We start from the raw sequence: 26,127 nt of genomic DNA, 5'->3' as shown, positions 1-26,127 counted from the left end.
TGTTTCTGGCAGGGTTATATCGATTAGGAGGACTCGACTCACTCCACCAGCTATAGAGATGTCGATTTGCTACAAGGATTACTTGGACTCTTTAGATAGGGCACAACATCAACGCTCACTCGAGGGGGAAATGGAGTATGAGGCGGGCTTGTATGAAGACGAGGTCAATGAAGGACACACTCAACCAATGACCGATGAAGAAGCCGCGTACGACGATTACCTAAGGAATAGCTCGGGATCGGGCAGCGAAGAAAATTAGTTAAAGAAACAGCAAACATGGAGGCAAATAATGAGTAAGAAACAGCAAGTTGTTCATGTAATCGTGTCTAAGCATTCTTTAATGTTTGTATTTTTGAGTTACGAATATGCGATAACGATTTAATGTTTGTATTTTTAATGTAAAAACTATAAATGAAAGTTATGTGTTTTTAATCTTCCAAGCAAAGAACCCTAACAACGAAAGCAAAGAATGGCTTCGGTCAGTCCGTTTTGCCTAGTAGTTACCGGTTTGCCTTGTAGTTACCGGTTTGTTTATACTGTGAAAAAATAATGGTTATTTAAAAAAAAAAAAAAAAACCGATTAACCTAAAAACCGGTTATTAAAAAAACGGTTAATAAAAAAACCGGTTTATTAACCGGTTCTAACCGGTTTCTAAACCGGTCCTAACCGGTTAGACCGGTTAGGGTTTTGACATACAAAAACCGGTTATTAACCGGTCCGGTTATTAACCGAACCGGTTTTTTTCCGGGCCAAAAAAAACCGGTCCGGTTAATAACCGAACCGGTTTTTTTAAAAAAACCGATTTGTGCACCTCTACTTCACTAGCCGTCTTTTTCTTCGCCGCCTGCGAAAGTATTTCTTCAGGGATTGCCTGAAAGATGAAAACTCGAGCCTGTTTTACTTTTCGTTCATCCGCAACCACTTCGGTTGGTGGCTCGATGGCATCCCACAACCCGTGGGCAACCATGATAGCTTCCATTTTGATGGCCCAGGTATTATAGTTTGTAGGTGTGAGGATTGGGCACTGGAATGGAATGGAATTGTCTCTTGAGGAGTTAGGGTTTGTGATGACTGACATGATGTTGAAACGTAGGAACTTTGGCATAAAAATTGGATCAGAACGTGGTTGCTCTGATACCAAATGTAAGATTTGGATCAGGAAATTTAAATGAATCAAAGAAACTGGAACTAGTTGCTGCCAAAAGTAATCTTTATTATTAAAGCCAAATGCTTAGGAATGATTATAAGATTACAAAAGTGGATTTCGGCTAATTGAAAGTGATGATAAACAAAGCAAACTAAAGATGCTTAAATAGAAAAAAAAAATAACAAACTAAGCAGATAAACTTGGTCTTCATTCTGTTCCTTTATTCTTGGACTCCAACGTACATTCAGCCCATAACTTGGTCACCACACCAACGACTCTTTTTCTGGTGGCTTAGTCAACATTAATCCAACATATACTAAAAAATAATATCTGATTTTTTTTAAAAATATTATTTATAATTAAAAAACAATTTTGTAGTAAAAAAAATAAGCGGGCCATAGGTATTATCAAACCCAGATAAATTTTAAACCGGGTTATAATATCTTATTTATTTGTCAAAACTCTTTCATTATCAATCACAAGTATATTATTAACTTTCTTTACAAAAAATAAAATTAAAATAAAAAAATATATAAATATTAGAAATGAATAATTTAAAATAACCCCCCACCCCCGCGCTTCCCACACCCGCAGTAATACAGGGGATAAAAGCTAGTATATATATGAATGATATAATCAAAAAGGATCAACCATGCATCTATTTTGGATATTTGTAATATGCATAACTTATAGTTAGAAATTAATCATGGAAACTCCGTCACTGATAATCTGTAATGAAATATTTCAGAAACAAATTCCATTGGAGAATGGATGCGTTGCTGATCTCTCACAAACTAATTTGTCACCAATGTTGTAACGCATAAATATGTCGCAATTGCAGTATGTCGTAATTTAATTTCGTAAAAAAAGTATTAAGAAAATATAAATATATAGGCAGTTCAAGCCTATTTATTGTATATGCTTGATCTTATGAGGTTTTGTTTGAAAGTGTAGGGTCATAAGACCATTCTTTGTGGAGCGGGTTTTAAAACCCCTCTACAATACCACGTCACTATCACGTGAACACCGGGGACTTTAAATCCTTGAGCCTATGTTGCTCCATTGTGATTTGATGTCCGGAGGGATTTTAAACTTCTTTTTAATAAACAAGTAAATAATAATAAAGCATATAATTAAACTAAACTAAAATAAAAACCAAAAACCCACTTAATTGTTTGATGCTCCAAGGGGCCAGTATTTATTAGGGTCTGTCCCGATCACAATGCCCATGACCAATATTTTGTCAGGGTTCTGATTTACTGCAAAATGCCAACTAAGCAATCATATCAAATAAGTTCTAGATTATTAGTTTTCTTTGTAACTTATTTTAAGCATCTAGAGATGGCTTGTAAATTTGTAATTTTTAGTTTAATTTCACAAAAGAATATACTAGTCAAGGATGTCTGTTCATTCAAATTCTTACACCTACATATGCTTGAAACACGCTTGTGTGGATCTTACAGGAGTGTTCCCTCTTGTTGGGCTAAGAAATAATGAGTTTGTTGCGGGTCAAGTTGCGTTGAACGCGAAATCAGACAAAATTGCTAACACAAGAACGCTTGTTTAGAGAAACAATGTGTGTTTCTCCCCTTTGCTTTTTATACATTCTGTTTCTAACCCCGGAGGTTATGGCTTTTTTGATCAGTGTTCAGCGAGTTGTGAATATTGAAGAGTAAGTTTTTGGCTCCTAAAACCCAAAGCTTCGTTTTTAGTAGGATCGGATTTACTATTCAAAATAGGATTGTGGCGCAGCTTGTTGCCCGCTTGCCTGACATTTTATTATAATTTTTTTAGTTTAGCAATGAAAAAAAACTATAATAATAAATAAATAATAAAATTAAAAAAAAAAACATAAAGATACCGGGAGAAGATTAACCGTTTGCCAATGTATGCTGTATGGTAATTTTACATCACCGGACAACCCTGGGGTCTATATGATTAGCTCATTAATTTAACAAATTGATGTTGATTAGTTCATAGCTTTAGACTTAATTGATTAGCTGATGACGTTGATTGCATTCATGCTCACCTGATTGCAAAATGGTTTATATTGAGGCGATGAACAAAGTTTATAAAATTCAATATACAATCATAAATAGTCAATCACACTGTTAAAATGTTGGTTACTACAAGCTCGTAGATTATGGAATTATGATTTTAGAAATTACAAAATTTAAAATATCTTGGAAGCTCAGTAGCTGTAGGACCTACCCGTCGAACCGGTTGAACCTATTTTAATATAATACTAAAATTAATTAAAAAATAAATAAAAAGTAAAAATTGAGAACATAAATAAACATTATATTAAAATTAAAATTTGAAAAATGCAGGAAGGTGCTCTGCCCATTCCCTGCAACACTCCAACACACTGCATATTGTCCTTAATTTTCAATATGGTGTAGTGGTAGACCGGTAGGAAGTTTGGCATTTTTAGTGAAAACTCAGGTTCGATCCCAATAAACAACACTTCAAGGACGGCATGAGTGCCTCAATGAAGAAGACTTAGATCTTTGTAATCTCTTGTTCGATCCTAAGGACGTCTGGACCTTTGAGCGAGTGGGTTTTCTCCGAAACTGAAGATAACTTTGAGAAATTAATGTTCCGTAAGGTGGGTTGGGCCCGCTAGCAATAGCTTTTTGTCATTGTAACACCACGCACCAATTCTCTGTTTATTGCCGACCTAAAGAAAAACAAAACATTGAACAAGCTAAAAAAAAAAACAGGGCGTATCAGCCCGCCAAAGGAAGTTTGAACGAGCATCTTAACAATCCGAACCTCACATGGACTCAAAGATTGAAGATATGTGTAGGCGTGGCTCGTGCGCTGAGTTACCTCCATTATGATGAGGGGCGTGGTTATGGTGTTATACATCTTAACATCAACAGCTCCACAATTTATTAGACGAGAACTGGGAACCAAAGTTATCCGGTTTTAAAGTTTCTGTCAAACAATGGGTTAACCGGATGGACCAGGTCATCCTTTCTGAACCTTTTGGCGCAATAGGGTATGTAGACCCAGAAATTGAAAAGAGCAAGGGTGTGACGCACAAGTCAGATATCTACTCATTTGGTGTGGTTTTATTCGAATTATTGTGCGGGAGGAGTGCATATATTAAGAACAAGGCGAACAACTTTCTAGCTCGATTGGCCAAATATCATTATGAAAATGATATACTTTATTTCTCACCGTTTTAATTTGTTTTTTTTTACGTCAATTTATTCTACCATTTTTCATCCACCAAGAGACTTAACCAACAAACACCATTTGAGAGGTCTCTCATCTTAACAAACATTTTGATAGTGTTGTACAACCCCTTTGGTTGTTTACTTTTACTATTAAAAAGAGCATTAAGAAAGAAAAATAAATTAAAATTACGATATCTTAAATTATTGTACAACGCTTGTTTATTACATAATTAATGATTTGTTATATATTGTATTTTTCAAATTACTACTATTCATAATTTAATTCTCAAAGATTTTTTTTACGATTTTACCACTATTCAATTGCACCCGCCGACCAATCTTTGCCTTATCCCTCCTGATATCTCTTACATGTTCCCAATAGTCTTGAAAGGGTACTAAATGACCTAATTGTTTTAATAGAAAGATATTCCTTTATGAGACGTGTGAGATTTTAAATCAAGATGTTTAAATTTTGAAAATAAATATATTTTTTAAGTCAAATGCATTGAAAATAACCAAATTACTCTGAAAAATAAAAAATAAAAAACTATCAAATGCTTTTAACATTTCCTGTTAATTATTCAACCACCATCTCCTATCAAAGTCCAACTACCACCAATACAAAAAATAATCACCAAATTTACAGTGGAGACAATGAGCCCAATTATATGGTTGAAGAAACCCATTAAAGATGGAAAACACAAACTACTACCATGTGAACTGTGGTGTTCGTGCGCTAGAGGAGGAAAGATATTTATTGGTGGGACCCACTAGCATAAGATATTATTTTTCTTTTTATGTTCAGCTTTTTTTTTCTTTTTTTTTTCTGGTTATTTCGGACCGCTAAGGTTCCTAAAAGTGATTACAAATATATTAACCACCAAAAATTGATCTGACACTTCTAACAAGTATCTATAATTTCATATTTTCTAACTCTCTTTTCCTCTTGTTACATGTTTGCTTGTTACATGTTTGCAGGTAAAGAACTTGAAACACTTGAAGGTTCAGCTTCTTGATATAAAGTTAGTTACCAACAATTTTTCAGACAAATACAGAATTGGATCTAACAATTACTACACTTGGTAACACGGTAGAACTCGGTCATTTTGATAACAAAAACACTTTCTCTATAGAAGGGAAGAGTATAAGTGAACTATCCAAAAGACATAACACTGTAGTTATTAAACGCTTCATTCCTGTAGATGACGAGCAAGAAGAAGGAATGTTTTTTACAGAGCTTGAAATGCTAACTAGTGTTAAGCATCACAACATAGTCAATCTATTAGGATTCTGTGTTGAAGGTTTTGATATGATGCTTGTCACTGAGAAATTTTCAAACGAAAACCTTAGTGATTATTTGGGAAACGTCAAAGAAATGCGTACTTTGACTTGGGTAAAACGTTTGAAAATTTGCATTGATGCTGCTCGTGCGTTGAATTACCTTCACTTTGAGATGGAAGATAACAAAGTGATGATACATGGTAATATAAATGCCAATAGAATCGGGTTCAATCAGAATTGGGAGGCAAAGATTGAAGACTTTCAATGGGCGGTATTCTTGCCTCTAGATCAAAAAGACGAAGCTGAATATAGAAAAACATATTTTGACCAACGATACCATGTAGATCCAGAATATGAGAATACTGGTGAATTAAAAAGAGAGACAAATATGTATAGCTTTGGAGTAGTTTTGTTTGAAATTGTATGTGGAAGGCGTGCTGGAGACCAAATTTACCTTAACGAAAGCAAGAAAGGTCTAGTTGATGTGGCAAGACAAAACTTCTCCACGGGAACACAAGAGGACATGATAGATCCTGCAATAAAGGAAGCAATTGGTAAAATGAGTTCTATTCCAAATAGAAGAACCAACAAGGATTCTTTGCAAACATTTTTAAAAGTTGCAAATCAGTGTGTGGTAGAGACTCAAGACCAACGTCCAACAATAAAAGTTGTTCTCAAAGAACTTGAGAAAACATTATTCTTTCAAGTAAGTCAGGTGTTTATATATATACATATGTATATATATAAATTTAATTTAATTCAACCATTAAATGCACATATTATTATAATGCAAAAGGAATACATATAAATTGCTACATTTTTAATAGCTAAACTATATATCAATTACATGGAATGGATCTTGAAAGACTTGACACGTAGACATCAATGTTGATCCAAACTGAAACGGTTACGTGTGTGTGATTTTCTTTTTTTCATAACGTTGTAATATTTTTATCTTTTGTTAATTTACGTTATCTTAATTTATACTTCACTAACAAATTTGACCTGTAATGCATTATTTATTTGGTGGTTTTTAAGGCATTATCTTTGAACATCAGTTTCGTCAACATTTTATCATCTATTATCAGTTTCCTCATTGTTTTATAGTTTATTCTCAATAAATATAGATATAATTTCTTAAAGGTTGAGGGAGTACAACACCTTGATAAGGATCAAGTTGTCAAGGAACTTGAGACACCAACTCATCAAATTCTCGTAAGACCTTCCTCTTTCTCATTTTTTTTTTTCTTCTTCTTCTTCTCTATTCGTCACTTCATCATTTTTCTCATTAAAATATTTGTAAAAGAATTGAGATCTGCAAATTGAATTTGTTTTCCATCACCAAATTTATAGTTTTTCATCATTAATATATAGCTTCTTATCACTAAAATGCTGCTTTTATCAGTAACTTTTTTTTATCTCATTTTTTTTCTTGAAGGAGGAGCAAGTACAACAACCGGAATATGACCAAGTTGCTGAGGAAGTTGAAAAAGCATCTCATGAAATTCATGTATGACCTTTTCTTTGTTTCTTTTTCGACTTGATTATCCTTTCTGGTATTTTTGTTTTCTAAAAAAAGTGAAATCTATAAATTTAATTGGAATGTGACGAAACTTCAACAGAAATAGTAAATTGTTATTTATGTAGTTTTTGAATTGAAACAAATACACTAATAGCAACAAAGTATAAGTATGAATTGTTTGCAATATCTAAACACTTATATAATTAATGTTAGTTATTCTACAAATGCCAACAAAAATGATAAGTGTGAGAAGTCATAATTAATTTATATGTGTCAAGTGGGTATCAAAGAAAAAAGGGTAATAGTACATATTTTCTCTTTCCACATGCAAGTCATATGCCAATTCCCCCATCATTTTAAAACATGACTAACCTTTTCATATGATATTTTTCTTAAAATCACTATAATAAAAAACGATTTTTTTAATCTTTAATATGAGTATGACTTTGTTACATAAAAATTAAAAGAAAATTACGTCATTGTGTCTTTTTGTTTGTAATTGTGTATTTTTTCATCGTTGTGTCTTTCTGCTTGTCATTGTGTTTTTTCGTCAATCATTGTGTATTTTTTTTAATGCTAAGAACACTGTTGTGTAATCTTAATACGTAAATATAATGTAAAATAACAACAAATTCTCTAATACATAAAATACAATGATGAATACATATTACACAATTAACTGAAACGTAGAACACAATGATGAATACATATAACACAATGGCCTGAAACATAAAACACAATGGTGAATACACATAACACAATGACCTGAAACGTGAAACACAATGGAAACTACATGTTACACAATGACATGAACGTAATACACAATGAGCATAATACTTTTTTCTCCACAATGACTAAAACACAATGATAAGTAAAAAAAGACTCAATGACGTAATCATTGTTTTAATTGTTATCTTTAATATGAGTACCAATTGATAACACAATGACCAAAATCTATAACACAATGCATCGAAAAATCCAATTAAAAAACGCAATGAACAACCAATAACACAATATAAAAACCCACTATTTTTTGTATAACAATATGATACTCATATTAAAGATAAAAAAAATGTTTGTTATTATGGTGAGTTTTTTTTTAAAAAGAATGTTGCTTGAAAAAGTTATTGGCGTTTTTAAATGATAAGGGAATTGACATGTGACTTGCATGTGGAAAGAGAAAGTCAACAAAAGTGGGTTGTTACATTTATGCTCTTCCCATCAATTTTTTCTCTCGAATTAATCTCCACCATTAAAATCTAATATTAATAGATTAAATTGATTCTCACCCTTCTCATTTTCGTTGTCCTTTTATTTTAACTTTACTCAAATAATTAACTATAATATAAGAGTTGATATATACAAGTTATTCATGACCTTTTGTCAAAATTATTAATAAAAATAAAACTACGGTATTACTTAAAATATTGAAATTTGTTATCAAGAATTAATTTGATCAATTTATGCAATTATGCATCAATTGAAGTTGTAAATCAATAATTCAAGCCTATGGGTTAGAAGTGGAAAACAGTGAAAATAGATAACGTGGGCGTATGATGACAAACGGCTACATTGTTTTCTCTTTACTCGCATGGGTTGTTGCATGATTAATAAGGTCAGTTTTAGTAAGGTTTAGAGGACTGTTAGTGTTATGGTTCCTGTACAATGTGGGCCTAAGTACATAAACAAGGGATGAATGACCCGACTATGGTCCGAGTTATCCTTTAATTAACCATTATTAAATATAACTATGATTAATGTATGATGTGTTTTTTAGAACCAAATTTATGTTGATTATAACATCATCTAATCCACATACTAGATTATTGGGCTGAATTATGAAATGGGATAAGGATCAAACATTGTTCACGAGCCGAGCCGAGCCGAAACAAGCGAAGGCTTGCTCGTTGCTTGGCTCGTTTACAATTGAACCGAACAGAACGGCTGAAATTCGAACCGAGCCAAAATCGAATCGAGCATTTTTCGATCGAACGGCCGAGCGATTTTCGAGCATTATTTATTTCTTTTTCACTCTAAAAATTTTAATAAGAAACAAGTTTGAATGTTGTAAATAATACATTTTGTAAACAAATTAGTAGTTTTTAGACAAAGGTGTTATAGGTTGTAAATTTTTTGGAGATACAAATTTAAAGTGAGATATAATAAACATGTAAACAAACTTTTAGTATTTTAAAAACTTGAATAGAACCAATGAAATTATAAAGTTGACGTAATAGGAAAATTTTAAAAGGTTTTAAACAGTTGTATACTAATATTTTATGTGTGTATTTGCTCATATATAATTATATAAAAATAAATTAAAAATATTCGAGCCGAACCGAACCGAGCAAACCTTTGCTCGTTTACAAACCGAACCGAACCGAGCGGCTCGTTTACAATCGAGCGAAAAACGAGAGAGTATTTTTCGAGAAATTTCCAAGCGAGCGATGAGCGAGTTCGAGCGGCGAACAGTTTGGACGGCCCTAAAACATATCGGCAGTGTTTTGAAACAAGGACAGGACCGGCCGGTCCGACCGGGACCCGCTAAGCATACCGGAACCGATGACCCGCTGGGTGGACCGGAAATTTTAAAAAATTAATAAAAGAAACCAACAAAATAAAACTGAAAACCCTAGATTCCATCTTTGAACCACGCGGCTTCGTCCCCAACTCTGCAATCGTCTCGTTTCTGAATCAATTACTTGATTGAAACTTCGTCGATTTGAACTTCCCATGTTGCTTAAGTGGTTTGATTTTAACACAAAATAAGCACGAGGATGGTAATTGACTGATTATATGACATAGGAAGAAGATGGGAAGAAGAACATGAACACCAGTCAATTTTCTCTTGGTCACTGCTCTATCTCCGTTATATCACTTAGGGTTCCTTTGTTGGACCATTTGATTGTGTTGCTTGATTGGGTTGGTTAGGCTTAGTCCACTTCATAAAACTTGGTCTGGTTGGGCTATGTTAATGAAACATGCTTCATGAAATGAAAGTTTGGTTATTATTTTATTTATATATAATATATATAATATTTAAATTATTTATGAGGTCTACCAGGTCAAACACCGATCCGTCCTCCCGGGTCGGTTCGACTTTTGACCTGGCAAGATGTCCGGGTTGACGTCTAGGCAAGGTTTGAAAACATTGCATATCGGAGCACGACCTCACCTCAGAACATTCCCATTCCATCTCATAACCTCAAATCCAAAATTATACTAAAAATCACTGCATTTTCTCTCTCCTGTTCAATTAAATAATATTTCTTTATACCTTTATCATTACTTTTTTTCTCCCCTTCACTCATAACCACTTTCAAAATATATTAAAAGTTATAGGACTCGCTTACAATTTAATTAGAGTAAGCTAATACAGAGGATTTATAATCCTTTCATATTAACATTTAATCTAGCATTAAAATAATTTGGTTTAACAAATTGTAACTTTGTATTTGGGCCTAGTTTAGAACAAACTATAAATGGTTTGTGGGCTTGGGCAAATGTGTTGAGCTGGCCTTGAATAGTTAAAAGAAGGGTCTAGTCACAAAACAAAGGGGAAAAAAGAAGCAGCTAATCGGCCATGAATTCCAATTTCTCTATAAAAATATGAACCACACAATTTCAATTTAATTGCCTTATGACATATATATATTTAAATAATTTGCAGCAGCAGCAGCAGCAGCTAATTATTAAGAAGTTGGAACATTTGAAGATTCCTCTGGCTGATGTTCAATTAGCAACGGATGGTTTTTCAAAGGCTTACGAAATTCCAGATGGGGGTGGGTGTACTATGTACAGAGCAAAACTCGACGACCATTTTGGTAAAGAAAATCATTCATCCGTTGTTGAAGGGACTGATCATGTGCTTATTAAACGCTACCCTCCTCCTGGACATGAGTACTGGGGAGAAAAAGAGTTTTTTACAGAAGTTGAAGTGCTTAGCGCTGTTAAGCATCCCAACATAGTCACCCTACTTGGATTTTGTTTTGAAGCTTCTGAGATGATCCTTGTCCTTGAGAATGCTTCTAATGGATTCCTTGGTGATTATTTGGAAGACGTCAACAGTAGCATGCGCATTTTCACTTGGGAAAAGCGTTTGAAAATCTGCATTGATGTTGCACATGCGTTAAAGTACATTCACTATGAGATGGAGGACCAAACGATGATAATAAACCGTGATATATGTAGCTACAACGTCTTTTTGGACAAGAACTGCGGGGCAAAGATTGTTAACTTTTGGTGGTCTGTATTCCTGCCTTCAAATCAACAAGACGAAGCACTCCATATCAGCTGGATTGGCAGAATGCGCCACATAGATCCAGAATATAAGAAGACTAATAAGTTAAAAAGAGAATCGGATGTATATGGTCTTGGAGTAGTTTTGTTTGAAATTCTATGTGGGAGGATAGCCTTTGACCCAATTTACCTTAAAGAGAATGAAGCAGGGCTGGCTCATGTGGCAAAACAATGCTACTGCTCGGGAACAATACAAGACATTATTGATCATACAATAAAGGAAGAAACAAGTGAAAACAATTTTGTTCTAAATAGAGGACCCAAAGCGTATATTTATTGAAATTGCACATCAGTGCGTGGCAGAAACTCAAAATCAACGTCCAACAATGAAAGATGTTGTCAAGGAACTTGAGAATGCATTATTCTTTCAAGTAAGTCATTGTTCTAACTTCATATTATTGATCCTAAGAAGTAGTGATTGTGATGATTCACTTTAGTTTAATAAAAATGTAAACTGATATGACATTATACTATAATTGATAAAGCACAATGGTAAAAATCTTTTCCACTTTCTGAGTTTACTTTGTTTTATCGTTGTTGCTTAAACATTTTTAGACTGTCTGCAGCTTTGCTGAACTGCTGATATGAAAGTGTAAAGAAAAGAATATGATCAAAGTTCAATTTAAAACTTTTGAAAACTAAGTAAAGCACATCTTTAATGGATAAAAGGGCATTGATCAATTATCACGCATGTTAAACTCATATTGTTCATTGTTTGAAGTCTATGATATCATCAAAATTTTAATTTCATCATCATTTTTTAGTTTTTATAAAATATTTTACTGTGGTAAGGTTTTATCATTGTTTACAGTTTCTGTAAATTACCATCACCATTTTAAATAGCAGCAAAGCAACCTCATCACTAATTGTTAACTAATTTGTAGTCTTTCATTACTAACATGTATTTTGACAATTTATTGTTTTCTGATAGCACCTACTAATTTGTATATATTGTTTTCAACACCATATTAATCAGCCGTTATAATTTTAACAACATATAATTGTGATCAGTATATGTAATTTAATTGGTGTGTCATGTCTGACAGAAAAACAAGATCAACAACCCCAGAATTTCACTTGAAGACATAAAAGTAGCCACACAAAACTTCAATAATGACAATTGCATTGGTGGAGGAGGATTTGGGGAAGTTTTTAAAGGAAAGCTTCAAGACGGTGATGGAATTAAAACCATTGTTGCAAAGCGACTAGATACAAGGCTTGGTCAAGGGGAACAACAATTTTGGAATGAGGTCCAAATTCTCTTGGAGTATAAGCACGAGAACATAATTGGTCTTATAGGCTATTGTGATGAAAAAGATGAAAACGTCATTGTTTATGAGTATGCACCCAAAGGAAGTCTTGATAGGTATTTGAAGGATGTTTCTCTTACATGGGTGAAACGCCTTACTATATGCATTGATGTTGCAACCGCGTTATATTTCTTTCCAATTTTCTTATCATTTATCTAGTTGCAACTCTCTTTACAACCTTGTCACGTATTTGCAGGGAAACAACTTGGAACACTTGAAGCTTCCTCTCAATGATATTATTTCAGCCACCGATAATTTCTCAGACACATGCAGAACTAGAGTTAGCCGTTACTATACCTGGTATAGAGGTGAACTCGACTGTTTTGATAAAGAAACCCCACCATCCATAGAAGGGAAAAACAAAGGTGAACCACCCAAGAAACACAACACTGTACTTATAAGACGTGTCCATCCTAGAGATAACGAGCAAGGAGAAGAATTGTTCTATACAGAGATTGAAGTGCTTAGTAGTGTTAAGCATCACAGCATTGTCAGTCTACTTGGATTTTGTATTGAAGGTTCTGAGATGATCATTGTCACTGAAAATGTTTCTAATAAATACCTTTATGAATATTTGAACAACGGCAACAACAAGCGTATTTTGACATGGGAGAAATGCTTGAAAATTTGCATTGATGTTGCACAATCATTGAATTACCTTCACTTCGAGATTGAAGACCAAAGGAAGGTAATAATCCGTTTTTTAAGAAACTATGACATTCAGTTGGATGAGAATTGGGGGGCAAAGATCGATTCATTTGGGTTATCCGTATCCATGCCTCCAAATAAAGAAGATGAAGCTCTACATCTCAAGATGCCCGCTCAGACGCCGTACGGTAGCGAGTACTACCTTGATCCAGAATATGTGAAGAGTGGTAAGTTAAAAAGAGAATCGGGTGTTTATAGTTTTGGAGTAATTTTGTTTGAAATTCTATGTGGGAGGTTAGCGAATGATCCAATTTACCTGAAAGAGAGTGACAAAGGGTTGGCCCCTATGGCAAGACGTAGCTTCAGCAAAGGAACAACAGAGGAGATGATAGATCCTATAATAAAGGAAGAAACCAATGAACACAATTTTGTTCTAAATAGAGGACCCAACAAGGATTCTTTGCACACATTTATTGAAATTGCACATCAGTGTGTGGCAGAAACTCAAGACAAACGTCCAACAATGAAAGTCGTTGTCAAGCAACTAGAGAAAGCATTATTCTTTCAAGTAAGTCAATATCCTAAAACTTTAATTACCATTTTGTACAAATGTAAAATGCTTGTTGCCATTAGATTAACTTAATGAAGTACAAAGTGAATTTCGTATGTACAAATGTACAGTAGTATCTAAACTTAAACCGTTCTGGTTAATTTTGAAAAACCACTCTTTTGAGTTTTTAACAAGCTACTTTTATCTATAAGCAATGAGTCAATCGTATTTATATATTATTTTCAAATACTAATTTAATCATCCATCGTAATTTAACAGTTCATTATTATCTTCTCGTGGTTGATAGGAAAGGACAGCCTTAGAATTCCACTTGAAGACATAAAACTGGCCACACAAAAATTCCATGATGACAATTGTATTGGTGAAGGAGAATTTGGGAAAATCTATAAAGGAAACCTTCAAGATGGTGATGAATTTAAAACCATTGTAGCAAAGCGATTGGATACAAGGCTTGGTCAAGTGAAAAAACAGTTCTTGAGTGAGATACAAATTCTTCGGGAGTATAAACACGAGAATGTTATTGGTCTTGTAGGCTACTGTGATGAATGGAAGAAAAAATCATTGTTTATGAGTATGCGCCTAGAGGAAGTCTTTATAGGTATTTGAACGATGCTTCTCTGACATGGATGAAACGAGTTAATATATGCATCGATGTTGCAAGCGCGTTGGACTTCATTCATGGAGGAGTTGGAAAACAAACAAGGGTGATGCATGGGGAGATCAAAACTGCAAACATTCTACTAAACCATGATTGGAAAGCAAAACTTTCAGGTTTTGGGCTTTCACAAATAAGCCCAATAACTCAAGATATAGAGTATGTCATCGATTATGCATGTGGCACCCAGGGATACATGGACCCACTATACAAAAAATCAAGATACCTAACAGTAGAATCTGATGTTTATTCATTTGGTGTGGTTATGTTTGAGATCTTGAGCGGAAGATCAACATTTGCAATCCACGAACATCCAGGTTACTATCTCCCCGAGCTCATTAAAAACAAATTTGAAGAAGGAAATCATATTGAGGTGGTGTTCGAGCAAATAAGGGAGCAGATTGTGCCTGAATCATTGACTACATTTCAAGAGATTGCATACCGGTGCCTACATGATGAAAAAGAAAAACGACCGACAACAAAAGAAGTTTTAATGCAACTTAAGATGGCTTTGGAATTCCAAGTGAGTAATTAGCATAGTTTTGCCACATTAGTTCCTTTAAATGCTTTAATATAAACCAAAACTTTTTACTTCTTTAATGACATAAAACTTTATGTATAAATCTTTTAAACAAATGGTGAGTCAAAAGAGGTCAAAACAAGAATGGGTCTATCTCACATTCTTATCTTTTTAAGTTTTAACCTTTTGATAGAATTTATGCAATATTAGTAAGAGCAGATTCGTCAAATTTAATTTAAATTATGTATTTTTCTTTGTATATATAATTCCCGTTTATACCTGTTTAAAAGGTCTTTTCTTATACGTAGGTACCTACAAAACCGAAGGTGAATGATTAATCAGTAATTCACACACAGAAGAAACAATTTCTGCTGACTATATTGATCAGCCCAACCTGGATACAGATGAATCGGATAAATGTCTTGATATGTCTAAAAGCCTAAAGGAGGTGAAAGATTATGTGCATGCCTATAGGTCTCCGACAAAAGAGGTCTTTATGAATTGGACAAGCCGACAAAGGGAATATTTTGTAGTTCTTTGTCGAGACCTAGAAATCAATCTGGAAGACATGGATGACGAAGAAGAGGTAGCCTCTTAAAAGGATGGTTTTGCTTAACTTTTGAAGACGTAGTTTGTTTAACGGGTATTTCTTATGTTTAAACTTAAGTTGTTTTTCAAATTGTTTGAGCTTGCCTTGCTTTTATTTTGACTCATGCTTACGAAATAAGCTTGTATGTTTGACTCTACTACATCATGCATTTTTGTATATATAGTTTTGTGCTTTCCTGATCATGATATGCTAAAAGGCATGTAACCCCATGCAGATTTCGTCTAACTTAAAACTGAAGCAGATTTATACATACTTGAGTCACCTGCTTAATAGTTGAAGGTTGCAAAGCTTAAAAAATATTGTAACATTAACTCAATAATTTAAAAAATGGATCCTTTTAGAAAATGGATTGTTCGTATAAACAATTTCAATAATTTAAAAGTACATTACATCTATTCCTTATATCAAGTCAGCTCATGAGCAAACTATGTTGTGTTGAGCTACAACTATGAAAATTATAAACCTATGTTCAAAAGAATAAATTTCATCTGGTAACACAGTCAAAACACAAAACCATAATCATCGATAACATCATATAGAATCTAGGCCAGTTTCTAAGAGACGGCATGAATATAAATGTTATAGTTAACCTAAACTGCTAAACCGAAAACATCTACTCTTCTTGAGCAGATTCACCACTCTGCTTGTTGTGCTTCCTTGCATACCTCTGGTTCCTTAAAAACTTAGGATCCATCTACAAGCCTAAACACAATAAAACATCATTAACAACCTTATTTTGTTAAGAAAGACTAATTTCCAAACACCAACAAAAAATACTCACTACTTTATTTAAACTAAAACATATTAATCCCATCCCTTAACAAGTCAACATTCAGACTGCTGTTGGCCTAAAACCGAACCAAACATTCGGATTTCGAGTTTTTGAAACTCAACCTTTTTTTTTTGGGATTTTGCGGTTTTCAGTTTGAATACATTTATTATTTGAGCTTTGAATTTTTAGGACTGAAATTTTTTGGCCCAAAAATCTTTAGGCCAAAAAATATAGTCCAGAACGTTAAATTTGGGCTTTAATATTTTTGTAAACTAAAAATTAACTAATATTATTAGACCTATAATATTTGAAAGGCACTATATATTGAATTATTATAATCTGCTTAAAAATCCCAAAAACTGAAAGTTAGGTATTTACAAATTGAATCATTTAGTTTTCTACACGCACCAATGTTGTAAACTAGCTAGACCCTATTCGGAGGGTGAGATATGGACTAGCGATTAATATTGGAATTTGTATGTAATTTTATAAATAAAATTTTCAATTTCGAACGATTTTGATCACATAGCAATTACTCTGCAACTAATCTTAGCGATTAAGCGGTGATTAACCATAACCAAAACCATCAACCCGAATTCACAAATCCAACATAACAAATAAGAAATTAAACTAAAAAATACACACACGGAGTGTGTCTTTGCTTCCTTGGCTTTTTGATGCCGTTACGGTGAGCCTTGTAAGACTGGTTATGTGCCGTGTGGTTCTTAGACTTAGCCATCTCTCTTTCTCTCTCACACACACACTGTTAATACGAACCTTTTTGGCTTGGCTGCTACTGCTACAATGAAAAATTAGAGCTTGCAAGATAAGATAGGAACGAAGATATGTTGTACGAATTGGTCTTTAAAATCCTTAATTTGGTTTTTTGACGAAATAGCCCGTTTGGATTGGGCTCGGCCCAAAGAAAGAAATGCATGTTAAATGGATTAAAATGATTGTAAATTTTATTGAATACAAGTATACACCTTGCTTTTAAAAAATGATATTTTTCTACGAAGGTAGTTATGTTATGCTAGTTTTTTATTATGGAAAGATAAAAAAGAAGTTATAATTATAGTTATGGTCTTATGGATGTAGAAGTATTTTAAGCCATCCTTGATAGGTAGGTTTTAGGCGTTCTTCCAAGGATGAGATGGTTTGGGTTGGCGTTCTTCGTCATTGCGTGAGAATGTTTGTGTTGGCGTTCATGTGCAAAGGGTGGAGTTGGGTGTGGGTGTGTTGGCTTATACTAAAAACAATTATATATATTCTCATAAAAAAGTTTAAAAATAATATTAATTTAAATATTATAAAACTAAAGGACTTCTATATCTATATCTAAGTTTTTACTTTAGTTTTATAGCTTTTATAAAGTTTGATTCTAACTTTACAATAAATATTTACATATGTTCTATTAAACTAATAAGATTCAGTCGTAATTGCAAACTCATTCTTTTGCTATCGAATGGCGGTATTATATTCACAAAGCGGCTAACAACAACTAGCCACCATCTAATCCAATCTATTTCGAATTCCTTCAATCTTGAAACCACCCATAAGAAGCTAAGGATTTTTATATTCTCCGTGATTTGATTAGAACATATGTTAACACCATTAAAGATGTTATCGTTGCTTGCCCCTCAAATACACCAAACCATGAAACGGAAGATTGCTTGGTTTAGTTTGCTATGCGATTGATTTGGGCCCAATCCGTCATGGTAATTAAGCACATCATTGATTGAGAAAGCAAAGAAATGCATAAGCATGCACCAAGGTACAACATCATGCCGAACCAAATTCGAGGTCTAGCAAAATAACAGCAAATGGTGGTTCTGGTAGCAAAATCCGAGCAAAAAGGGCACAATGCCGTACCCACGTTTACATTCCTTCTCAAAAGAGCGGTTCTGAATGATAATGTAACAAAACTTTTTGACACATTAATGTATTTTTATTAATTGAACATTCTTTTTATTAGATAAGCATTTTACTTACGTGACACATCCGACCAGTCACGTTTTTATTTTTCCGTTATTGTAAATCTCACAAAAAAACAAACGAAGTACCCAAGTACAAATTCTCCAAGTTAAACTAAATAGTATAAAAGACAAAACTATACTCTTTTTAATAATTTTATTTTAATAAATAGTGTAACTCGTATAAATTCAACGGTTCCTGTATATCAACTCCTCATCATCACAAAAACACCATCGATTATATTATTATTATTATCAGCCATACATGCATACACAACACTCCGAGATAACCGGGGAATAATAATAATATTATTATTATGGCGGTTCAGAGAGACATCGACGATTTACCCAAAAACGAAGCGAATTACACGGCACTAACTCCGGTTTGGTTCTTAAAGCGAGCTGCTTTGGTTCATCCTGACCGTAGATCGGTGGTTCACGGTTCGGTTCAGTACACGTGGCGGCAGACGTATGAACGATGTTGCCGGTTAGCCTCTGCGCTTACCAGACGGTCCGTCGGGTTTGGTTCAACGGTAACGAGTTCCGTCTAAGATTTTAATCTTATTAATTTTTTTAATAAAAAACTTATTTTTATTCTTTATTGATTGGTGCTTGTGTTTGATGATGATAACTGATAAGTATGAAGGATGTTATATTGGGTAAGTTGTGATTAACTGATTAAGGTACTTAATATAGCATTGACTGGAAAAAAGTCAAAATCGATTGGGAGTTTGAAGTCAAAGTTGGGATTTTGAAAAAGTCAAAATTGATAGGGTGATGTGTTTAACCTGGGGTGTTGTTGTTAATGGATATAATCAAATATTGATTGAAGGTAGAGTTAAGGGGTGTTTGGATGTTATTTGATTTATTTATCAAATGGTTGATTAAGTTAGAATTAGGGGGTGTTTGGATGCTTAATTGATTTATGTCATGTAAAAATCTTGAATTTTTAAATAGATGATCGAATAGGTGATTAAAGTTAGAATTAGGGGTTTGGTTCAACCGTCTTCGATTTTAGTTTTAGTTGTATTTTTAGTTTTGGTTTTATTGACGCTTGTGTTTGATGATAAGTATATGTTGGATTTTGTGAGTTGTGGTTCTGGCGATTAATATGACGTTGACTTTGGAAAAAGTCAAAATCGATTGGAAGTTCGAAGTCAAAATCGTGATTTTGTAAAAAAGTCAAATTGATTGAGTGATTTGTTTGACCTAAGGTATTGCTGTAAGTTGATTCAAGATTGAATTAGGGGGGTGTTTGGACTTTGGAGGTTAATTGATTTATTTCATATCTCAAACAAATTTCCAAGTTCACAATTTGTATTCAATCCAACAGGTGGCGGTGATTGCACCAAACACCCCAGCCATGTTTGAAGCCCATTATGGAGTTCCAATGAGCGGAGCGGTTATAAACGCAGTCAACATTCGTCTAAACGCTCCAACCATCGGCTTCCTTCTAGAACACTCATCATCCGCAGTCATAATGGTTGACCAAGAATATTTCAAGCTAGCCGAGGAAGCTTTAAAGATCCTAAAAAATAAAATCAAAACCAATTTCAAATCTCCACTTCTGGTCGTTATCAAAGACGAAAGCGTTGAATGCAATCCAAAGAATCTCCAATACGCTTTAGCGAAAGGTGCGGTTGAGTATGAGGCGTTTCTAGAATCTGGTGATCCGGAGTTTGTTTGGACACCGCCACAAGATGAGTGGCAGAGTATTGCGTTGGGGTATACTTCGGGCACAACGTCTAGTCCTAAAGGGGTGGTGTTGCATCACCGTGGGGCGTATCTGGCGGCTACTAGTAATGTTCTGGTGTGGGGTATACCAGAAGGAGCGGTGTATTTGTGGACTTTGCCTATGTTTCACTGTAACGGGTGGTGTTTTACCTGGACTCTTGCTGCTATATGTGGGACCAACATATGCCTCCGACAGGTACTTTATGTCTACTTGTATGGGCGGTTCATGTAACAGGTTTTGGTTTAACGTATTAGAGGTGCAAACGAGCCAAGCCCAAGCTTGACTAGGCTCGAGCTCAGCTCATTTTGAGATCTAATTCTAAAACTCGAGCTTGGCTGTTGAGCAGCTTTTTAAAGGTTAAGTTCTACTTGGTTCATTATTTATTAATTAACTTAATTTATATACATCTATAATTATTTTTATATACTTTCTAATTATAATTTTTACATATAAGTATATAGCATAGTATATGTTATGTAGTTATTTTTATTACAATTTTATACATAATAATTTTTACACAAGTATATATTTAATATATTAAAAAAATTATATAAATAATAGGCCCGTTTAGGCTCGCGGACCAGATCAGGTTTGATAAGTGAAGGGTGGGCTTAGCTTGTTTATTAAACAAGCTTGTTTTTCGGTTCGAGCTCATTTAAACTCAGCCTGATTCGAGCTTTTAATGAGCCAGCCTCGAGTAGGTCACGAGCAACTCAGTTCATTTTGATATCAAAGCATGGTTTTGTCCGTTTTTTTAAGCTAATCCATTAAATGGATTAGAAGTCAATATAATTACAATAACAATGCGCTTTAGGTTTTTTGCGACCTAAATGACCTGTTTAGCCCATTTTACCTGTTCCTTTAGAATTTTCCTTAATCCTTATTTCACATGTTCAAGATTAAAGTTAACCCAAATCGACCCATTTATAAGTAAATGGGTCAATATTGCCACGTCTAGGCTTGAAATTTTGAACCACTTACGTGTGCATAATATAAAAAAAAATGTCAAAGACATAGCTTAAAAGAACCCAAAGTAGGTTTTCAAAACATAAAAACTTTTGTAAATCATTTTGTTCATCAACTAAATTTGGAGTAATATTTTGACCCGAATCCATTGTGACCCACTCCATGGCCCGCCCTTGTCGATAGCATTAAGTTCTTGTTCTTGATGTTTTATGCAGGTAACGGCTAAAGGTGTTTACTCGGCTATAGCCAATCTAGGGGTGACCCATTTTTGTGCCGCCCCTGTAGTCCTCAACACAATAGTAAACGCCCCGGCTAAAGACACCGTCCTCCCGCTTCCCCGCCTAGTCCACGTCATGACCGCTGGAGCCGCCCCACCACCATCCGTCCTCTTCAAAATGTCCCAGAACGGGTTACGCGTCACCCACACGTACGGCCTCTCGGAAACCTATGGCCCGTCAACGATATGTGCATGGAAGCCCGAGTGGGACAACCTCCCCCCCGAAACCCAAGCCAAAATGAATGCCCGCCAAGGTGTCCCATACACTGCCCTCGAACACCTAGACGTTGTCGACACGCAAACCATGAAACCGGTCCCAGCAAACGGGACCACGGTCGGTGAAATCGTGTTCCGTGGAAACATTGTCATGAAAGGTTATTTAAAGAACCCGAAAGCGAACGCGGAAGCATTCGCACACGGGTGGTTTCACTCGGGTGATTTAGCAGTGAAACACCCAGACGGGTATATCGAAATTAAAGATCGGTCGAAGGATATTATTATATCGGGTGGTGAGAATATTAGCAGTGTGGAAGTTGAGAATACATTATACCAACACCCATTAATTTCAGAAGCGTCGGTGGTGGCCCGGCCCGATAATAGATGGGGCGAGTCACCGTGTGCGTTTGTGACGTTAAAGGACCCGGTTGAGAAATCGGATGAGGGGAAAGTTGCGGATGATATTATGAAGTTTTGTCGGGAGAAGATGCCGGCTTACTGGGTCCCGAAATCGGTTGTGTTTGGGCCGTTACCGAAGACGGCTACTGGGAAGGTTCAGAAACATTTGTTGAGGGCTAAAGCTAAGGAAATGGGTCCTGTTAAGATTAGTAAGTTATAAAGTTAGTTTTTGGATTTGGGATATGAATAAGGGTTATGTTGGATTTTAAATTAAAGGGACTTTTAATAAAGTTGTATGAAATTGTTGCATTGTTTTTTGTTTTATTGGTCTATCCTGTATCATGTTATTAACTGACCTTTAAGATTTATTCTTCTTATTTGATTCGTAATAAGATAGAGTATTTGACCGTGTTTTGATTGGGTTTTCTAGGCTTTTAAGGTAGGGTAGGGTCTGGTTTTGACCTGATATTTCCGGTTATGGCGAGTCCGGGTCAGTTCGATTCCGGGTACGGCTCCGGGGAGAAATCCTATACCAAGTCGTGCCTGCGGGTCGGGTACGGGTAGAACCAGTTCTGGGTCGGGTCCGGAACCGGGTATTTTGTGCACCTCGTCTGAGTACTACCAGCAAACATTTGTTCGATCAATACCCGGAGAGATTTTACGCAATGTGGCACTGTTATTTGCTTACCAAACCCACTTGTCATCCTCATGTTTGTCACAAGGCTGCTAAGAATTTATGAGCACAGGTCTCCCTGGTGCATTTCATCCTCATTAACCAATGCTCTTGAGTCTTGATCATCTCATTCCCATTGCATACAGCCATTTGCTTCCATAAATGTACTGACGGATTGACATCAGTAACTTATAATAATAATAATAATAATAATAATAAATTAATAACAACTTAGACCTTAATGGGCTTGTCATGTGTTAGTGGGTTGTTCAGGCTACACAAACTCATATTAGGTCATGATAAATCATTTGGGCCTCGTGATAAATGTACATGATTATTTTACACTACTAGGTAGAGGTGCACAAAAAACCTGAACCTGGAACCGAACCCGAAAAAAATATCCGGAACCGGTTTTTTTATACCTGGATTTTTAATACCCGTACCCAACCCTACTCGTAGGGTACGCATAGGGTATGCATTTCGGGTGCAAAACCCGTACCCGGAACCGGACCCGATTTATACCCACTAATACCCGAAAACCGAAACCGGTTCCATACCCGGAACCGGGTTTTCCAATACCCAAAACCGGGTTTTTCAAATATCCGATCTATACCCAAAAGTAACCGAAAAATACCTGAAAAATACACGAAAATACCTCTAAAAATTGTAACCCCTTAAAAATATTCAATCTATACCCATAAAAACCCCGGAAAAAGCCCGAAAAAACACGAAAATAGGGGTTTTTCAATACCCGAAAATTGGTATCCGATTCTATACCCGACCCGAACCCGATGATAGGGTATGGTTTTTAGAGACAATGCCCGGACCTGAACCCGACCCATGTATTACAAATACCCGATTGTCTAATACCCGGTCATACCCGGAACCAACTATTTGAAAAACCCGATTTGTGCACCTCTACTACAAGGCATTGGCGCATTGCCATGTTAGGGGGTTGTTTTGGCTACACATTTACTTGTTCATTTAGTTAAACGAATGACATGAACGTTTGTCTACCTTCATTCATATATGTTTGGAAACGGTTTTTTTACGTTCGATTATGTTGTTTCGTTTGTAAATTTATTCAGTTTATTCAACTTGTTTTCAAATTACTTTTGATAATAGTTATGTTTGGATATTCATGTTTACTTTTCGTAGGGGTTAGTTTAGTTAAATTCATTTTTGGTTATTTATATATGTTTGTTTGTGTTCATTTACGTTCGTGGATTGTTCGTTTATAACTAACTATAAAGAAAGAACACAAAACAACAAAACAAGAAAGCAAGCCATTCATATATGTCTTGAATTTAAGAGAGAAAGATAAAACGGATTATAGATAATTCTTGGTGAGTTATTTATTGAATTTTATATTTAAACTAGAGATAATTATTAGTTTAAATTAATTAGGCTTATCTAGGAATTTATATTTATTTATTAAAATAGAGCTTGAGTTGGGTTGAGGTTGGAATGAGTTTAGGATAAATAAATGGTTAGGGGTATTATATTTAGTATGCTTTCGTTGATCTTACTCTGCTAATAAAAGAAAATGTTGAAACTTAAGTGTTAAGCATGTATTTCTCCTAATTTCTCATCTTTTATTTCATTCATTCTATTTATTCATGGGCCGGCTCTACCCATGAATTATCCAGTAATAGGTCTTTCACAACAAGCTCTACCTATACAGTAACGGTATTTAATTATGAAGGTTGGCTGGGTAGCTGACCCTGTTAGTCCGTTCTTGCAAGAGGGGTCTATGTTAGCTAAGATTTCCTATGCTTAATGGATAACCATTTGCTACCAATGGAAAAAGGGTCAAAACTATTTAGTCAATTGGGTTATAGCATAGTGTAGATTTTATTCATTATTAAGTTAAGTGCCATTTGCATACCTGAAGTTTAACCAACTACGCAACTTTAGTACATTTCTTTAATTTCGTGCAAATCAATACATGACGTTTCCAAATCATGCTATCTTAGTATTTTTCGTTAAACCCGTTTGTTTTTTCCATTAAGTCGTGGATAGAATAGTATTTATTTCATTTATCATTTACTTAACCCTATGGTAAAAAATAAATGAGTTGAACTACTTTTTTTAACAAAAATAAACGAACCGAACTACTTTTTTTTAACTAAAGTAAATTATCTGAACCAGTTTTTTTTTAATAAACGGACCAAACTATTTTTTTAACAAAAATAAACAAACCGAAATACATTTTTTAACAAATAAGCGAACCGAACTACTTAAAAAAACAAAAAAAAACGAACCACTTTTTTTAACAAAAATAAATGAGCCCGGCCACTTTTTTTAGCAAAAATAAATGAACCGAGACGGTTTTTAAAAAAAGAAAAGAAAGATAAACAAACCAAACTACCATTAAGTTCTTATTTTCCATCATGTGTAGTACATGGGTGAAACATAAAAAAGATACATTTCATAAGTCGTGAACTGGAAAAAAAAACATAATTCATAAGTTTTACTTTGTACATTATAAAATAAGGGATTGCTCTATAGAATAATAACCAAGTTTTAAAATTATTCTAATTAGGTCACTCATAAAATATTTTGTTCAATTAGGTCACTAAAGTTCATATATGTTTCAATCGTAGATATTTTACCTGAATAGCATGTTATATATGTTTTTTTAATTTTTAAATATCTTGACATTGCTAAATATTTTTTTAAAAATTGAAAAAAGTAGCAAAAAATGAGAAAATAATTTTTAAATTGCGAAAAATGGAAAAGAAAAAAGTAGAAAATTTTAAGTTACGGTTTCTTTATAAGAAACCATCATTCTTTTAGAAAAATATAAAAAAGATAGTTAGTTGATATTAAAATATTTAATAGTAGAATTATTAATCGATTCAATACCAAAAAAAGGAATATATTAATTATCTTGTAATTTTTTGGAATTTTTCATTTTTATTTGGCAATTTAAAAATTATTTTTCTCCATTTTTACTAATTTTAAAAAAAATATTATGCAATATCAAACTATTTAAAAAAAAAACCTAAATTACCTGCTATACAGGTAAAATATTTAGGATTGGAACAAAAAATAAACTTTAGCGACTTGATTAGAACAAATTTTTTTATGATTGACTTAATTGGAACAAATTCAAACTTGGTTATTATTTTATAAAGTCATCCATTAAATTAATCATAAGTATTTTGAGAATCATAGTTGAAATAACGAACCTAATTTATTTTTATCATTCGACAATCTCGTGTAATACGCAGGTTCAAAAACTAGTTAATAATAAAAAGAGTCGAACAAGTTGTTTAATCTCGTGTTTGTGTGTTAGATCAAGGGCCCAATTTCCAACACATGTTAGATCGTTTGTTCGGTTACGTTAAAAAACAAACACAAA

General features: G+C 34.2%; 4 protein-coding genes and 1 pseudogene across 4 annotated transcripts in view; 4 read left to right on the top strand and 1 right to left on the bottom strand.

Moving 5' to 3' along the window:
• The window catches only part of LOC143609093 (receptor like protein kinase S.2-like), a 53,105-nt gene extending 38,535 nt beyond the window's left edge, over nucleotides 1-14,570 (top strand). The window contains exons 2-3 of the mRNA XM_077083953.1: nucleotides 12,942-13,961; nucleotides 14,223-14,570. Coding sequence (XP_076940068.1) covers nucleotides 12,942-13,961; nucleotides 14,223-14,570 — 1,368 coding nt within the window. The remainder of the gene's footprint in view (nucleotides 1-12,941; nucleotides 13,962-14,222) is intronic.
• LOC143609060 (uncharacterized) lies at nucleotides 1,036-11,715 on the top strand. Its single transcript, XM_077083925.1, has 6 exons — nucleotides 1,036-1,144; nucleotides 5,312-5,335; nucleotides 5,389-6,320; nucleotides 6,758-6,829; nucleotides 7,053-7,124; nucleotides 10,807-11,715. The coding sequence occupies exons 1-6, from the start codon at nucleotides 1,036-1,038 to the stop codon at nucleotides 11,713-11,715; spliced, it is 2,118 nt and encodes a 705-aa protein (XP_076940040.1).
• A 20-nt stretch (nucleotides 14,571-14,590) lies between the features above and the next one.
• LOC143609091 (putative LRR receptor-like serine/threonine-protein kinase At5g48740) lies at nucleotides 14,591-15,154 on the top strand. Its single transcript, XM_077083952.1, has one exon. It carries the CDS (start codon nucleotides 14,591-14,593, stop codon nucleotides 15,152-15,154), a length of 564 nt encoding a protein of 187 aa, XP_076940067.1.
• A 1,204-nt stretch (nucleotides 15,155-16,358) lies between these two features.
• On the bottom strand, nucleotides 16,359-17,273 carry LOC143609095 (large ribosomal subunit protein eL29z-like; annotated as a pseudogene).
• A 1,437-nt stretch (nucleotides 17,274-18,710) lies between these two features.
• Nucleotides 18,711-22,356, top strand: LOC143609066 (acetate--CoA ligase CCL3-like). The gene is made up of 3 exons (XM_077083931.1): nucleotides 18,711-19,027; nucleotides 19,828-20,424; nucleotides 21,411-22,356. Exons 1-3 carry the CDS (start codon nucleotides 18,812-18,814, stop codon nucleotides 22,305-22,307), a joined length of 1,710 nt encoding a protein of 569 aa, XP_076940046.1. The 5' UTR covers nucleotides 18,711-18,811; the 3' UTR covers nucleotides 22,308-22,356.
• Nucleotides 22,357-26,127: the final 3,771 nt, after the last annotated feature.

Source organism: Bidens hawaiensis, unplaced genomic scaffold (assembly GCF_021521415.1).
Source record: "Bidens hawaiensis isolate Kalapana, Puna unplaced genomic scaffold, B.hawaiensis_p1.1 tig00419489_1, whole genome shotgun sequence".
In the NCBI taxonomy this organism is placed as follows: Eukaryota; Viridiplantae; Streptophyta; class Magnoliopsida; order Asterales; family Asteraceae; genus Bidens; species Bidens hawaiensis.
This window is presented reverse-complemented; position numbering and strand designations above follow the sequence as displayed.

Coding starts and splice junctions, on each gene's coding strand:
- LOC143609066 (XM_077083931.1), top strand. CDS start 18,812: ATGGCGGTTCAGAGAGACATCGACGATTTACCCAAAAACGAAGCGAAT. Junction 19,028..19,827: donor CCGTCGGGTTTGGTTCAACG/GTAACGAGTTCC, acceptor TCAATCCAACAG/GTGGCGGTGATTGCACCAAA. Junction 20,425..21,410: donor CCAACATATGCCTCCGACAG/GTACTTTATGTC, acceptor TGTTTTATGCAG/GTAACGGCTAAAGGTGTTTA.
- LOC143609091 (XM_077083952.1), top strand. CDS start 14,591: ATGAAACGAGTTAATATATGCATCGATGTTGCAAGCGCGTTGGACTTC.
- LOC143609060 (XM_077083925.1), top strand. CDS start 1,036: ATGGAATTGTCTCTTGAGGAGTTAGGGTTTGTGATGACTGACATGATG. Junction 6,321..6,757: donor AGAAAACATTATTCTTTCAA/GTAAGTCAGGTG, acceptor AATTTCTTAAAG/GTTGAGGGAGTACAACACCT. Junction 7,125..10,806: donor AAGCATCTCATGAAATTCAT/GTATGACCTTTT, acceptor AATAATTTGCAG/CAGCAGCAGCAGCAGCTAAT.